Source organism: Neopelma chrysocephalum, unplaced genomic scaffold, assembly GCF_003984885.1.
Source record: "Neopelma chrysocephalum unplaced genomic scaffold, ASM398488v2 Primary Assembly neopelma1_147, whole genome shotgun sequence".
In the NCBI taxonomy this organism is placed as follows: domain Eukaryota; kingdom Metazoa; phylum Chordata; class Aves; order Passeriformes; family Pipridae; genus Neopelma; species Neopelma chrysocephalum.
Genome location: NW_020897809.1, coordinates 11,081,937 through 11,097,730, shown reverse-complemented (window position 1 = coordinate 11,097,730; position 15,794 = coordinate 11,081,937). Strand labels below are relative to the sequence as shown.

At 48.5% G+C, this 15,794-nt stretch overlaps 1 protein-coding gene across 5 annotated transcripts in view; it reads left to right on the top strand.

The window, feature by feature from the left end:
* Positions 1-15,794, top strand: part of PRICKLE2 (prickle planar cell polarity protein 2) — a 104,938-nt gene that overhangs the window by 71,153 nt on the left and 17,991 nt on the right. For all 5 annotated transcript variants that reach the window (XM_027700713.1, XM_027700717.1, XM_027700716.1 and 2 more), the window contains 3 exons: positions 1,573-1,756; positions 13,631-13,744; positions 15,484-15,621. In XM_027700713.1, the coding sequence (XP_027556514.1) occupies positions 1,573-1,756; positions 13,631-13,744; positions 15,484-15,621 (436 nt within the window). The remainder of the gene's footprint in view (positions 1-1,572; positions 1,757-13,630; positions 13,745-15,483; positions 15,622-15,794) is intronic.

Here is a 15,794-nt window from a genome sequence, read left to right as displayed (position 1 = left end):
TTGTTTTACATTAAAGCAGAGAAACCTGCAATGGCAGAGTTAACTTTTCCCTTGCTTTTTGTGTGGTACCTTATTATTTCTGAGATGTCTCCCTTCTGCTACCCAAGTGAAATCTTATCTCATTCCTCAGAAGTCAGTGGCGCTTCATTAGTGCAAATTAATTCAGAATCCTGTGTGGTTGCTTTAAAATAGACACCATTGACCCAGCCTGTGGAAGAGCATTGAGTTTTCAGAAATAGAAGCCAATTTATCAGCATTCCCTTTAACCTCTTTTTCTTTGTCAGGGGATGTTTTCAGCCAGGTTTGTCCTTCGCTGTTACCCTGGTGAAGGGGTGTGATGATTAGAGGGATGGAACACCTGTCCTATGAGGAGAGGCTGAGACAACTGGGATTGTTCAGCCTTGAGAAGAGAAGGCTGGGGTGGCCTTATTAGTACCTTATCAGCCTTTTAGTACTTGAAGGGGGCCTACAGGAAGGCTGGAGAGGGACTTTTCACAAGAGCATGTAGTGATAGGACAAGGGGGAATGGATTTAAACTGAAACAGAGTAGGTTTAGATTGGATATTAGGAAGAAATTCTTTACTGTGAGAGTGGTGAGGCCCTGGCACAGGTTGCCCATAGAACTTGTGGATGCCCCATCCCTGTAAGTGTTCAAGGCCAGACTGGATGAAGCTCTGAGCACCCTGGTCTAGTGGAAGGTGTCTCTGCCCATGGCAGGGAGTGTTGGATCTAGATGATCTCTAAGGTCCCTTCTAACCCAGACCATTCTGTGATTCTGTGTTGTCCTTGCAGCCCTGCAGATAAATGCTCGAATTCAAGCCTTTGAGGAAAATCTCACGGACCACAAGCTGCAGGAACAACAACCCCTTAAAAGAAGTGTTAAGAATAAGTGATATTTGCAGTGAACTAATCTAATGGCTGTTAAATTGCAACCTGTGGGCTGTTCTTTCATTTCTTCTTGTGCTTTCCTCCCTATTCTGCTGAGCCGCAGCAAGTGCTGCCGAGCAGGGTGGTTAAGATTCCACTGTAGTGTGACTGTGGTTTTTGTAGCCTCCCTTAATTTAATTTAGCTTTATATGTTCAGACTATAATCAATTTTTATGCTACTTTAATAAGCAAATTTATGCTATCAGCATGCTAAAGGGACTTGTCATTCACAGCTTCCCAGTCAATCAACCATTTTCCGTATTAGTGAAGTGCTCAGCTGTCCTAAATTCGGTAACAACTCTGCAATTATAGCTGGCGTGTCAACCTCCACCGGGCGGGTGCACGGCCCTTGCCTGTGCTGGCCCCTGGAAATACTCCTCGTGGTGCAGTAAAGGGACAAGCAATTGCGTATCCCAAAACATTGGGCAGTCTGACTCAGCTGGATTGCCAAGTGTTGTTACAGCAAGTATGAACTTTTATTTCCTCCCTGTAAGAGACAAATCCTGCGTTTGGAAATGCCTGAGCATAAGAAAGGGTTGAGTTTAGTCCCTGCAGGCCAGCGACTGGCAGGAATCGCTTTGCTTTCTTATTTAAAGTGCAGCTCACTGAGGCATCTCCTTTTTTTCCTCTCCCCTCCTCTTGCAGGAAGATTTGCCTTCACTGTAAGTGCTCCCAGGAAGAGCACATCGTAACAGTTATGCCTCTGGAGATGGAGAAGACGGTCACAAAGCTCATGTTTGACTTCCAGAGGAATTCCACTTCTGACGACGACTCAGGCTGTGCCTTGGAGGAGTACGCGTGGGTCCCGCCCGGCCTGAAGCCCGAGCAGGTAACAATGACACCACCCAGTTACCAGAAAATAATTGTTTTAATATGTTCTTTGGAAATAGTTTTCCTGATTTTTCTTCTAAGGGTGCAGGCATGTGGCTGTTTCTGGGTGCACTAGAGAGACCTGCAGAGACAGATCTGGTCTGAATGCACAAATGGAGCAAAATACACGTGTGATCCTTGCAAGGACCCGTGGTTTTCTGCATCTGTAGATGTAATTGGCAATTGAGAGAGGGGAAACAAAATACTTCCAGGATGGGATTTGTTGTGGTTGTGCAAGGGAAAAGATACAGACATATCTACTTATGTTTCATTGGGAAAAAAACGATGGGACTCCAGTGTTCCCCAGGGACTCAGTGCTTGTGTTCTGCCCTCCTGGATTGCTCTGCGGTAAGTCCAGGGCAGACAGTCAAAGCTGGTAGATTACTCTGAAAAATGGGCCAAAGGCTTTGTGGTTTGGGTTTTTCAAGCATGTTTGTGCCTTACTGGAAGGAATAGCTCAAATAAAGCTCAAGTCTCTCGATGCAGGAATTGAGCGGGATGGATTAGACCTCAGCGTGCTGTCTGTGCAGAGCGGGCATTGATTCTATTCCTTCCAGTGTACATGATTTCTTTGGTTTTTATGCTAGTCTTTTACGTGTTCAAGTCAGAACTTAATTTGCAGAGGAGATTGCAAAATGAGCTTAGCCTTGATAATTGCTATGGCAATCATTTTAAATTGTGTAAGGAGGCTGGGAGAGGGTGGAAAGCTTTCATTCTTACTGTTGTAGTTGCTGTCCTTAAATACTGTGTTTTCATGAGCTTTTATTCAGACCGGCTTAGGCATTTCCTGAAATATTTTGGCACTACCCTTGGGCTGTAAATATTATCTGTCTGATTAGAGAAAATCCAGTTGTTTGGTGGTTTGGGGGTTTTTTTCCTTGTCTTTATAAGCGTCGCTCAGCCTTCGCTTGAAACTCCACAGCACCGTGTGTTTCATTTGGTGCCATCCAACCGTGCAAATCAGGCAGCAGCCTTGTTTTCTGTCACTTTCCTTATGTTAGGGGCTCCTTTTGTGCCTCCCAGGAGGCACAGGACATGGTGTGTGGACAAGTGCAGATGGTCTTGAAGTAGCTCTGCTGGTCCTTCCTGCTGTGGGGACCTGAACCAGTTGGGTTTGGGGAGTCCTGTTGAAGGATCAGACCCAAGCTGGTGCCACCTGCTCTCTGCACTGTTTTCTGTCCAGGCGTGACAATGGCTTCTGGAGCCCAAGCTGGCCCATGCTCCTATTGTTTTGAGTGGAAATACAGGTATTTAGTGACAGGTGGCACCTGACCAGGTAGATATGGTCTCTAATAAGTACAGCATGGCATGGACAGCGATTGAAACCCACTTTGAGCATGGTGGTGACATATTCCAGAAGACCTGTGTGCTTCTTTGATACCTCAGGTGCTCTTTAAGAGCTCCTGTGCTATCAGGGAGTTTGGGATGCTCAAGAGAAAATAGAAATCCATTAGCTCTATCAGTAGCTACTGACATCTCATGCATTACCCCGGTTAATGCACTTTTAGGTTCTTCCAGCATCTGTTTCTTGCAGAAGTCACAATGCTCCTCAATACGAACGCTCGTTTTCTCATTACGCTCCTCGGTCTGCGTCGCTGGGCCTTTTAGCAGATTTGCCACTTCAGACCTGTCTCTAATCACCATGGAGATGAAGAGCAGCCGTAAGCAGAGCCAGAGACAGGCACTGAAATCCATCCAGCAGAGCTCATTCACCAGCCCTTCCATGAGTTTTCATGTGTGAGATGAGCCACTAAGGAGACAAAAGCGAGGTGTGACTCCCCTGGGCTGTGCAAGAGCTGGGTGTGACTTCTCTGTGCTATGCAAGAGCCACACTGCAGGGCTGGGATTTGTCCCCTGGTGAAGAGCAGCACCCTGAATTTCATAGAATCATAGAATGGTTTGGTTTGGAAAGGACCTTTAAAGATCATCTGGTTCCAACCCTCCCTGCCATGAGCAGGGATGCCACCCACTAGATCAGGTTGCTCAATGCCACATCCAGCCTGGCCTTCAGCACTTCCAGGGATGCAGAATTTCTCCAGGAGTTGTCATGTGGCTGGGGTATCACAGGGCTGGGAGTGTCCCAGTGTGCAGGAAGGCTCATTTGCCTCCTGAGGGGTAGGAGATACCTCTGCAGTGACTCTCTGGAGCTGTGCAAGGCTGCAGACAGACCTGTGGCTTTTTGGTCAGTGAGTCAGGTACGTGCACGTGATGTGGAGCCCCTGCAAGGCTGTGTCTGCCATGGAGCAGCTGGTGGGCTCCACTCTGGCTGAGGACGCTGCTGTCAGGCTGGGCTGAAAATACAGATTTGCAGGCAGAGAATTCTGCCTTCTGCTGTTTCGCTGTCGTATTTTTTTGACGTGAAACAGATGAAATGAAACAACTTTTTCTGCAATATTCTACTTTATTAAAACCTCTACACAGCATATGAACTGGGGAGGTAAGTGTTCCCCTGAAAGACTAATGCAGTTTTCTTATTATACTTGGACGACAGCCTTCCTACCTCACTATTCTTGGGAGACAGTGCTCACGTCTCACTCAACGCAGCAATTTACAGGATTTCAGCAGGAAGGAGTTGGCCTGCAAACATGACATCGCTTTTTTGGCAGTATCCACAGGTCATTGCAGAATTTGGAGAGTCCCTTCAATCCAAAGCTTAAATTATTAAGTGTCATCTAGAGGGGAATTGACTCAAATCTATAAGGTTTCACTGGATTCCTGGATACTAATTCAGGCATCAGCTGGTCTGTGGTACCTGTCAACTAGTCAAAATTTTGTTGGTTACTCAGTGCCCACTACTGAAGAGAAAAAAAAGCATTGGTCCAGAGTTCACAGATATTGATCCAGACATCGCAATGAGGAGTGGAGCTGGAAGTTGTCCCTTATATTATGACTCATCAGTGTGTAAGATTACAAAGTGCTTTACTCAAAAGCCATAAATATTATATATTTCTAAATATGTTCATAACACAGGGATTAAGATAGCAATATAAAAAAATTATAATACCACTGCATTAAGGTAGGATAAAAATTCATCCGGAAAAGCAGCTAAAACATATGCCATTGCTGCTCAAGAAGAGGGATATAAACTGGAAGGACACTGGAAATACTATTTCGTTGAGGAGACTAGAAGAGCTTGTTTTGTCCAGCCTAACAAATTGAAGGGTTATGATCACTCCCTGTGCATTAAAGGAGAAAGAGCAGTTACTCAAGCTCCAACTTTGGCACAAGAAAATAGATATAAATGGGCTCCAAATGCATTCAGGCAGGAAATTGGAAGAGATTTCAAACCATCAGAGGTGTAAGGCTCAGCGGCAACCTGCCAACAGGGAGAGCGGTGGGTAAAAACCCAAGACTGAGCTCCATAAATTACGAAGTGATTAGAAAATGTGGTTTCTTGTAGTAGCAATCAGCTACACAGGATGGCCAGGAGGCTCCTGTGGGGTCTAATCCCACTTGGATTAGACCTCAATGAGTAGTTGTCTTATGGCAGAAGAGGGACTTTTCTTGTGGAAGATAAGAAATGGCAGAGGTGGCTGTGCAGAAGCTCTGGACACAGGCTTTGAGAAATACTCTTTTTCTCTGCCTGCAGTTCAATGGTTGGATAAAGAAATAACTGTGAGAGTCTTGAAATGGGCAGACACTGATAGAAACGTGTCCTAAGCAAAGCAAGATCCCAGACCGAGCCTGGCTGCAAAGTCAGGGGAGGCAACTTCGGGAGCCAGTTTGTCTGCTGGGGCTGGCAGTCTGACAGCTGATTCTCCCTGGACTGACATAAGTTTTGAGGGCAGATGCTTAAAAATAAGTCCTTTTGTGATGTGTTTTTCACATTTTTAGGCAAGGAAGGTCTGTGTAAATACATGTGAATGTGCAGCCTTGAATTCCTTGGGCCTGTGGTTTGGAGAAATCCAAAGGGGTTATAACATGCCAGCTTGAATTTCTGAATACAAGGGATTTTTGAGGATTTCTGTCTTTATTGTGTCTCAGTAATAGGAGCAGCTGGTTATGGGCAGAGATTTCCAATTAAACAAAAGATGGATCTCTACTTCAGCTGCGGTGCAGCTTTCTGTATGGCTCCAGCATGCCAACATTTGAGACCCTTGCATGTGCCATAAGAACTTACATCCCTCTTGTTGTCAGTACAGTTGCTCTGGTTGAGGCCCTTAAAAAGTTATGAAAATCTCATCTGAACTAAAATCAGCAGCATGAAGGTTCAGGGGACGATTTTCCTCTAAGGCAGCTGTTAGAGCTTGGACCTCAAGAGCTTTGCAGTGGTGTGAAACTCGTAGCTGTCACAGGGAGTTTATTCAGGGGCCGACATACATGTTAATTCCTCTTCTGGGTCTTTTACAAGACCTGCAGCAAGGGCTTGAGTTATAAAACCTCCAAGTTTCATCAGTTGCTGTTCAGGTCACGCAGTGAGGAAAGGAGAGTGGAGGTGAACCTACATTGAAAATGCATTTACACCTTACCTAAAGATACCCATTTTCACCACCCTGGTGTGGTAGAAAGTACATTATCTGGGCCAGGCATCTCTAGGGGGACATGTGTCTCATTTGTGCCTGTGGGTCATGGTCAAGTGCCTTGTACCTTCTCGTCCTTTCTTGAGACTTCTCAGTTCAGCAAACTGTTTCACTCCTCAAGAGACTAAAGTCATGCATGCAACAAAGAAGGAGTAAGACAGACCAAAGCAATCCTGTGCCCCAAACATGTATAGTAATGGGAGCAGAGAAGCTAATTTATGATCTGGTAGAGGAAGGACAAAAGCCCCATGAAGAACTCTCCCTTCCTGGCAGAGCAAGGTGGATGGGAAGCCGAGTGTGCTGAGGAGAAGCTGTAACTCATGAACACCAGTCCCAGGAGCTGCAGCTGCCTCTCATTTTGCCCCCTAACACACGTGCACACTGGAGTATTTTAAGCCAAAAGCTGCATTTCAGCACAATTTTAAAAGCTCTCCAGTTTCACTTTGAGGTAGCGGTAAGTCCATCACCTTCTCAGTGAACTCTCTCGGTATCTAAATAGCCTGGCAGTTAGCGGCTCTTATTTCAAGGCTGAAGCTGTCTAAATCCAGCCTCCAGGCATCAGACTGTACCGAATGCTTCCCAGCTGCTGGATGGAGCAGCAGTCCCGCACATGGAATGCTTTTTCCATGTGTGATACCATTGCTGCGTGACTTGGGGGTGGCTGGGACGGGTTAGGAGATCCTGGAGCTATTCCTTCTGCCCTGGAGCAGAGTGAATGGAGGAGTGTGAGTACATCCATGCTGCAAAAGAAAACATGGCAAAACCATGTGTCTGGGCTTTTGCTCCATTTCTGTATCCTGGGGTGTTGGCCTGATCGTGGTGAACCCATGGAAGCTGTTAAAATTACTTAATCCTTGAACAATCTTATTATGAGGGAGGGAGTCAACTCCTTTTGGTGGGCCACAGAAGCCAAACCACCTACCTGACATGGTTTGCTCAGTTCTGAAATTTGAAGCAGCTGTGTGGTGGTCAGCAGAGGTGAGAGGCAGGGGAGGAGAAGGGAGTGGAAAAGGAAACTGAAAAGCCCTGAACTGCACAGTATAAACTTGTCCTGGAGATTTATTCCAGCGTGTAATTACAGGTTTTCCATGTTGCAGCATTATGCTGGAGAGCTACCCTGTGCCTTAGAAATCCAAGAGCATTTTAAGTGTGATACACAGGGGAATGATCAGTGATGATCAATGCAGCAGATGATCATTATCACTCCTGATGCTCCAGGGGACCCTGAGCCCTGGAAGAGCGGCTCTGCCGGTCAGGACCTCGCAGCACAGACCGCTCTTGGATGCTATTGAAAGGACTGATCTGGCTCCTTTTAATCCAAATTCAATTTCTGCTTAAAAAAGAAAAAATCATGTCATACACTTTCACAAGTCTAAAACGTGTGGATGTACGGCCTTCATTCAAATGTTCCTCTTTGATGCCAGCAGGAAGCAATGTTTCCGCGGGATCTCTTACAGACCAAAAGCTGCTCCAAAGGCTTGGCAGGAATGGATGTCATTCTCAACTGGGGAGCAGCAACACTCAGACGCCTCGGCTGCCGTTAGCCCTGGGAGAGGAGCGTGCAGAGAGCTGCAGAGCGTGCCAGAAAAAATAGCACTTAGAAAAATTATTTTTCCTTTGTTCCCTGCCTTTGTCCCTCTGCCTTAGGAGAGGGTTTCCAAGAGCAAACCCAACATTGTGGGATGCCGGACTGCCCGGCGCCAGGGATAGCATCTGCCTCCCACCGCCGTGTGCCGGCACATGGGCATGCTCATGGATCTGGGGGTGATACAGGTCTTCTTCCAGCTGGGGTTTCAGGGTCTCGGGGGGCACTCCGGATCCCTCTAGGGTGCGTGCCTGGCTGCATCCCCCCTCTTGGCAGACCTAGCCAGCAGTTCCCACTCTCCTCTCTTTTTCAGAGCATCTGGCCTTGCTGTAAGGATTGTTTTGCTTCAAGAAATAAATAAGTGCTTTGTATCCTAATGGCCTTGGAAAAGGAGGACGTGCCAGATTCAGGCCAAAGCACACTGAACCCGTTTTCCAGGCTCACACGTGCTGTCATCTGTGGAACTCATGTGTGAGCTGACGTGTACGAGCACTTGCAGTGTTTTGCAGACACATTGGGAAGGTTATTTGCATGTGGCTTGTTTGGGATTTTTCCCCCTTGCTTTTCCAAGGGAGGCCAGCAGGAATGAGAGAAATACCAAAGCATCAGATTTGTTTCTCTGTCAAATTTAAGTGCTCAGTGTAAAAGATCATTAATGCCTGATATGTGTTGTTCCAAAACCGGCACTGGGGAGGAGCAGACAAGCCACAGGAACAGCCCTGCTCGCCCGGGCCAGCACAGGCTTGTCAGAGCCACTGGCTGCCTTCCCCCCTCTGCAGCCAAATCCTGTGGGAGCTCACACACAGCCAGCCAGGGACAGGGCCACAACTGAGTGCAGGCACATCAGTGTGCCAACAGCTCGCCGTGCTGCTGTGCTACATCCCTGGGTGGTGTGGGATGGATTGCCAGGGCTGTGGTACCCCAGCATGGTCCCAAGGGAAATGATACTGTCCTGGGCATGGGTAGATGTCGGACAATGCTGTGTGCCTGTATTTTGGACAGGCTCCACTGTGTGTGATGATTTACTGTGCTGTGCCTGAGCAGTGGCTGATGCACCAAGGTCCCCTTTTTGGGGACATCTGTGTGCAGACACCGAACTGCACTCAGACCAGCACGTCCTGCCCTCACAGGGTTCTTTGCAAAAACCTTGCAGATGGTTTTGCAGTTTGTTTGGCTCCATGAAAGCCAGGTGGGATTGCCCAGCTGGATGTGCCAGAGCTGTGAGGGCTGAGCAAGTCGGCACCCGTGCCAGGACACCTCGTGCTCCTTTGTAGTCCATCCCAGCAGCACAGTCATTCCAAACAGCCCAGTTTGGTGAGTGCTTTAGGAAGATGTGTTGTACTCAGGGCGAGTACAACCAAACACTGCTTCCCAACAGCAATTTGTGGCATAAGAAAAATGATATTCCCCCTCCACCTCCTTTAATTCATTGATCAAAGAGATCCTTCATCAATAGCCTAAATTTGCAGGATGTTTGCAAACTTTTTCTTCTAGGAGGTGTAAGATGTTGCTCACAGACATGCTCATGTGGGTTTTGTCTTTGGTCACTCTGGGACTGTCAGGACAAGCTGCAGTCCTGCCTTTATTTAGCAGAGTCAGGGTAGGTTTGTAAACAGTCAAAGTTAAACTGGAAACACACCCCAAACCTAGGAAGACTGCAGAACACAAAGGCATTTGTAAACTAACGTAATTACTTTCCTCAGTGCCTTTGAATAAAGTTGGCTCCACTTAAAAGGCTTTTTCTAACCCTCATTTTACATTATGTTCTTTCCTTTCTCCTGGTTTCTTTCTTTTTTAATTTCTATCTCCCTCTCCTGTCCCATGCCCCCTTCCCCTTTTAGCTTCAAGCAGCTGTTAATTTCCAAAGTGTGTATCAGTTTTTGTTAGCAAAGCTTGGTGTTTGGACGTTTCCCTTTTGAAGGTGAGAATAACACCCTGGGAAGATGGATATCTGCTGCGCTGGGTTCTGGCGACGCGGAGCCTGTCCGAGTGCCTGGGAGATCTCCCTGGGGCAGGATGGGGCTTGCCCAGCTGGCCAGTGTGCCGTGGCACCCAGCACCCACAGCTGGCCTGGTGTCCAGTGCACTGTCCAGCCCATCCCCCTGGCATCTGCGGCCTTGTGATGTTGTCTGAGGCCTTATTTTAACTCACAGAATCACAGAATATGCTCAGTTGGAAGGGACCCACAAGGATCATCGAGTCCAACTCTCAGCCCTGCACAGGACCATCCCCAAGAGTCACACGATGTGCCCGAGTGTATTGTCCAAATGCTTCTTGAATTCTGTGAGGCTTGTATTCCAGATTCCTCTGCAGTTTCTCTCATCCAGATGTGAGTGGAGGTCAGAGCGAAGTCGGGCAAGTGGAGAAACTGAGGATGAACCTAGTCTGGCACCACAAGCGGCTCCTGTGTGTTAATGATGCTTGTTTAGATAATCCTGGGCAGAGCAGATCTGTTGTGAGGGGCAGTAGGAGTGTGTAGAGCTGCGGTGTTGTATGGCAGAAGTATTTAATAATAAAACAGTTACAGATACTGCACGATTTAAAAAGGAAATGTTATCCATCCGGGGTCATTGCCCCTCGCTGTTGTCCTTGTCTGGGTGCAGCTCATGTTGCAGACCCTGTAAGGGCAGTGAGGAGCCGTCCACTGGTGCACGGGGGGTCTGGCCCTGGCCCTGCAGGGCTCCCCAGCCACAAGGCTTGTGCGTGCTCTGAACCAGAGCCGGACGGAGGAGGAGTTACTGTAACGTAAAACAGTGACCTTTTGTACGAAAGCAAAGTGCAGACTGAGCAGTTTTCATTTTCCAGCAAGTTAACATTTTCTGCATGCCTTTTCCCTGAAAAGCAAGACTGATCTGAGAATCCCCTTTTCCTTCTTTTATTTTCCTTATTCTTGAGCCAGACACTCACTTGGCGGGTCAGAAATGCAACCGGCTGAGCACAGAGGCAGGGATGCTGGCAACCTGTGGCACTGTCCCTCCCAGCCTTGGCTCTCCCAGCCAGGGAGCTGGGTGCATGCCGTGGGAACGGGTGATGGATGGGAGAGTGTTATTTGCACACGCGTGGCTTAACGTCAGCCTGGGCAAGGGGTGTCCTTTTGCTCTTCATCTGCACTCTGGATGGATCTCTTGGGACAGGAGCAATGCCCCAGGTGAAAAGGTCTGTGCAGCCCTCTGGTTCAAGTTTGTCCCCAGGAAGGATGGTGGCTGGAGGAAGCCATTGGCAGGTGTAAGGGTTTCCTCCTCGTGAGATGTCCCACAGGCACTGGGCAAAGAGTGGCAGCTGTCTCCATTCCATCCTGTCCATGGGCACCCCTGCGGAAGATTCTCCTGGCTGACGCGGATCCAAAGCAAACCCTTTCAGGTTATTTCAGGCAACAGAACACAGGTTGGAGCCTGTTATATTTATTTTGTTTTGCTTCTCAAACCAAATTGCCCATCCCTACCGAACTATGTTGCTGGTCTGATGGGAACCAGTTCCCGTGGACCTGCTGAGACTAAATGGAAAACTTCCCACCGGAAGCAGGAGCGGAGCTGGGCACATACATCCTGCTGTACTGGGCTCCGGGAAGGCAGCACCCAGGCTGCTGAAGGAAGAAGAAAGAACCCCCAATCCTTGCTTTTTGCCCAGGGTGAGCGTCTTAGGGCTCGTTGCTTTAGGAATTTGGCGGCTCTTCAAAAAAAAATAATTTATGGTCTCCTTCAACTTCAAGGACTCAGTGGGCAAAAAAATTTCATTGCAAGAAATAAAAACACAAGCTAACCAATGTGAGCACAGTGCACAGCGAGCAGCCTGTTTGCACGTGGGGAATTTGGCAGGAGAAACCAGCAGGAGTGTGTGCCGGCCAGGCAGGCAGCACAGAAACCTGGCAGCCCAGTAAAGGATAATGGCATCTGGGGCATCACTGGAGATTTTCAACTGCAAACTCTGCTACAGACTTGCTGCATAAACTCACGGCACTCATTTAACATTGTGATGCTGCAATTAGTCCTTTCCAGTGTGTATATTTGCCACCTTGTGTAGCACATCATAAGAATTTAAGCGTTTTCAATGTGCTTTGATGTCCCTGGATGAAGGATGCTCTATAAATGCAAAGTAAGTATTCCAACTACGTAGTTTGTTTTCTTTTTAACATAACAAAATACTTCGCAGCCATTCTTTCTTTGACAGTTTCCATAGCTGGTGGGTCTGTTTCTGCTGTGCCTTAGCAAAACAAATTTAGGGTTTTGCAGTGGCATATGCTCAGCATGTTCTTCAGCTTCATGGCACAAGCAGTTCCCTTGTCATCAGCACTGCAGAGTTACGGGTGGAAATCTGCTAAAAATCTCCCTTTCTGGAAAACATGATGATGGGGAAAGGTGGATGGTGACATCAGTTTGGGGAGGAACATAAATTGAGAAAAGCACTGGAGCAGCTCTGCTTGCAGGTAGCTCTAAATGAGAGCAGGGAGTGAGGTGAATGCAAAGCAATTATTCCTGAATAAAACAGGTTTGGATATTTATTCTGGAATAAAAGGGTATTTCTTCTTGTGGAAGGTAAGTATGTTTATGAGCCACCTCTGTCAGCTTATGAGCCTACAGGCGAGCTCTCTTGCCAGCCAGCCCTGTGTGACCTGACCCTGTGTCCCCACCCCTCGCGGTGACCCATGGCAGCTTGTCATCTACAGATGCTGTGGGATTGTGTGGGCAGAGAGGGCTTCTCTGGGGAGAGCCAGCCCAGGTGGTGCTTTCTAGGCTAAAGTCCAAAACATACAGCGAGGGAAAAAGCTGATCAGAAGCTGCTGCAAAGGAAGTGTCATTTGGGAAAAGCCCTGTGAAAGCTGCAGGCGGTGCAGCCACTCCAAAATGAATTGCTGAGAGCTGAGGGAGCATCTCGGGTCTAATCCCACCGTGGCAAAGGCAGAAAGCTGTGTGTGCTGGCAAAACAGCCTGCATCTCTGTAGCCAAGAGCAGATTTAAAGAAGCCAGCCAACCTTCTCCTTCTGCCCAAGCATCCAGAGGCATCTGGGTCTGCAGAGAATCCCAATCCCAGCCGAGCTCTCCCTTACCTCTTCCTTCTCCTGGTTCTTCCCAAGCCGTTCAGCTTCACTGTGGCCATTTCAGCGAGGATCAGCCAGTGAGTCCCCTCCCGGTGCTGGCCCGGCCCTTGAGTGCACGTCCCAGGTGTGGCAGTCGGAGGAGAGACGCTGGGGTTCAGGGTGTGCTTCCTCTCCGGGCTGCACTGCGCTCCCAGCGCTGGGCACGCCGTCCTCCAGCCTTTTTAATAGCCGATTTTAATTATACGCTCTGAGACAAAAGAGAAAAAACTAAGCCTTCCAACAGATTTTATCTGCTGTTTACTTCCACAAATTGCTGCAGAAAAAAGCCCGGAGGGTTTTGATGGAGGTGGAGGCTGAGATAGCCGGCAACTCGGAGGCTGCCGGAGTGCAGCCTTTTTAACCTCCCCAGCCGAGGCAGGTGCCGACACATCCCCGCAGCCGGCGCAACATGCTCACGCTATGGAGGCTGACTGAGCAAACGGTAACGCGCCCGCCGCCTCGCCGGGGCTGCCACCCCTCTTCCTCGGAGGAGAAAAAGGCAGTAAACCCAGAGCAGCTCCTGGCTGCCTTTCCATGCTCAAAATCTTTGGGAAGACCCAGCGCCCTCTGGCTCAGGGGGTGGCTGCTGGCTGGGCATGGGGGCATTGGGCTCGCCCGGGGAACCCCTCTGCAGTCCCCTCTCTTGCTCCGTAGGTGCACCAGTACTACAGCTGCCTGCCCGAGGACAAGGTACCCTACGTCAACAGCCCGGGAGAAAAGTCTCGCATAAAGCAGCTTCTGCATCAGCTGCCACCGCACGACAATGAGGTCAGTATCCAAAACGTGTCCTCGGACATCAGCAGGGCTGCGGGCGGAGAGTGGATGCACCTCCTGGGGTTGCTTGTGGGGAAGCGTGGCTCATCCTTTCTCAACTCCTTTTGCTTTTTGGGGGGATTTACTTGAAGTTTGATCATGTTGCTATTTAAGTGGCTATGTTTGCTCCCTGCTTTGGTTGTGTTGGAGGTGGGGAGTTGTTTGTTTCTGAAGTTAAAAATTTTTCATCAGTTCTGCAGTTCTCTGAAATAAAAGCGTTTTATCAGCCCTTGGAGGCCAAAGCCCCATTAAAAGTGGCTTGTAATGCTGTTGAGATCATCTAGAGACAGATACGAAGTTGCAAAAGCCTTTTCCCAGGTGCTGCTTCCAACTCACCTTGGGAGTGGGAGTGAGTGTGCCAAGGAGGGGCTTCACTTGAGCTGAACCTCATGAGCTGGGAGAGCCTCGCAAGCCAGAGGTTGAGTCAAGACCAGTCAGAGCAAATAAACCTTCTTACGTCTTGCAAGAACGACGTGAGGCAGCAAAAAGGGTCTGGTCTTTTGACGTCCTGATCTCACCAGTGAGAACACTGGGTTCTGGTAACCCGCAAAATTTCCCTGTGTAAACAAAAAGAATCATTTTCATGCTGCTTTCTGAAGAAGCCGCTCTGGAAAATACATGCAGGTAACTTGTTTGGTCTAGGTCAGATTTTAACAGGTTTGCCTGCGTGTGGCTGGGTGCCACGGGCACAGCACAGCGCTGCCAGCGCAGGGGGAGCTCCAGGCACCAGGAAGGGGCTTCTTCCTATACACCCTCAGGCCCCAACCTGCCTGCCTGCTTTCCTGGCATCTGCTTGAAACCCACAGCCTCTGACAGCCAAAAATATGGGAATAAATATGCACAAATGATGCTACTGCAGCCCATGTTGCTGCAAGTTAGACACGCAAGTCTGCGTGTATTTTCTGTAAATTGGCAGATTTTGCATCCGGGTTCCCCTCGTGCTCAGTTTTGCTCCTTTGAACACTCAAGGCGTGTTGGTTGCTCACATGAATAACCCTGCTCGGCTCCATGAGCCTGCTCTCCTACATAATGGGGACTGGATTGGGTATTGGTACTATACGTGGCTGCCTTGACTCTCCGCTCGTACTCTCCACTGAGGTGGAACCAGCCAAGAGTTAAGCCTGCAGGATGAAAATAGCCCAGAAAACCTCAGAGTTTTATAAGCTTTGGGGAGATGGCATCATTCATTGTATCATTTTATTTTACTTATTTCCTTATTACCTTCCAATGCAAAGGTTTTGGAAATGTACAGACTTGACCCTGTGCTGGAAGAATAGTTCACAAATCACTGAAACTCCGTCATTTGCACAGGGAAAAGGGGCTGTGCTCTGGAAGTGCCAGTGAAATGTTTTGAAGACCTCTGCTATAGGAGTCTGATGGAGAAAGCAGGAAAACCATCACTCCGATTGCTGGTCTGGGTAGGACTCAGAATCTAACTTCTAAGACTTTTCTGCAAACTGAGCAGCCAAAGAGCAACCTTCCTCTTGCCCTTTCTTCTCATCTCAGCCTCTTGAAATTCTGACCAAACCCCAGATGACTGAAGCCCAGACACCTGCATTTCTCCAGCCTCCCCTCAGCCAAGGGCAGAGTTTGCATAGCCCCCGTGCAGAGGTTTGCAGGGCCCATGGGACTGCAACTCGCTGTCTGGGGAGCCAGGAACATTCCTAACACTGAGCATCACTTGTGTTTTTTAGGTCCGCTATTGCAATTCATTGGATGAGGAGGAGAAGAGGGAGCTCAAACTCTTCAGCAACCAAAGGAAGAGGGAAAATTTAGGGAGAGGCAATGTTCGGCCATTCCCTGTAACTATGACAGGAGCCATCTGTGAACAGGTGGGTAGCAGCTGATGAACTGACACTTGAATCAGTGAAGCACCTCTCCTGTGAAGACAGGCTGAGAGACTTGGGCTTGTTCAGTCTGGAGAAGAGAACGCTCCAGGGAGACCTTAGAGCCCTTTCCAGTACCTAAAGGGGGTACAAGAGAGCTAGAGAGAGACTTTCCCTAT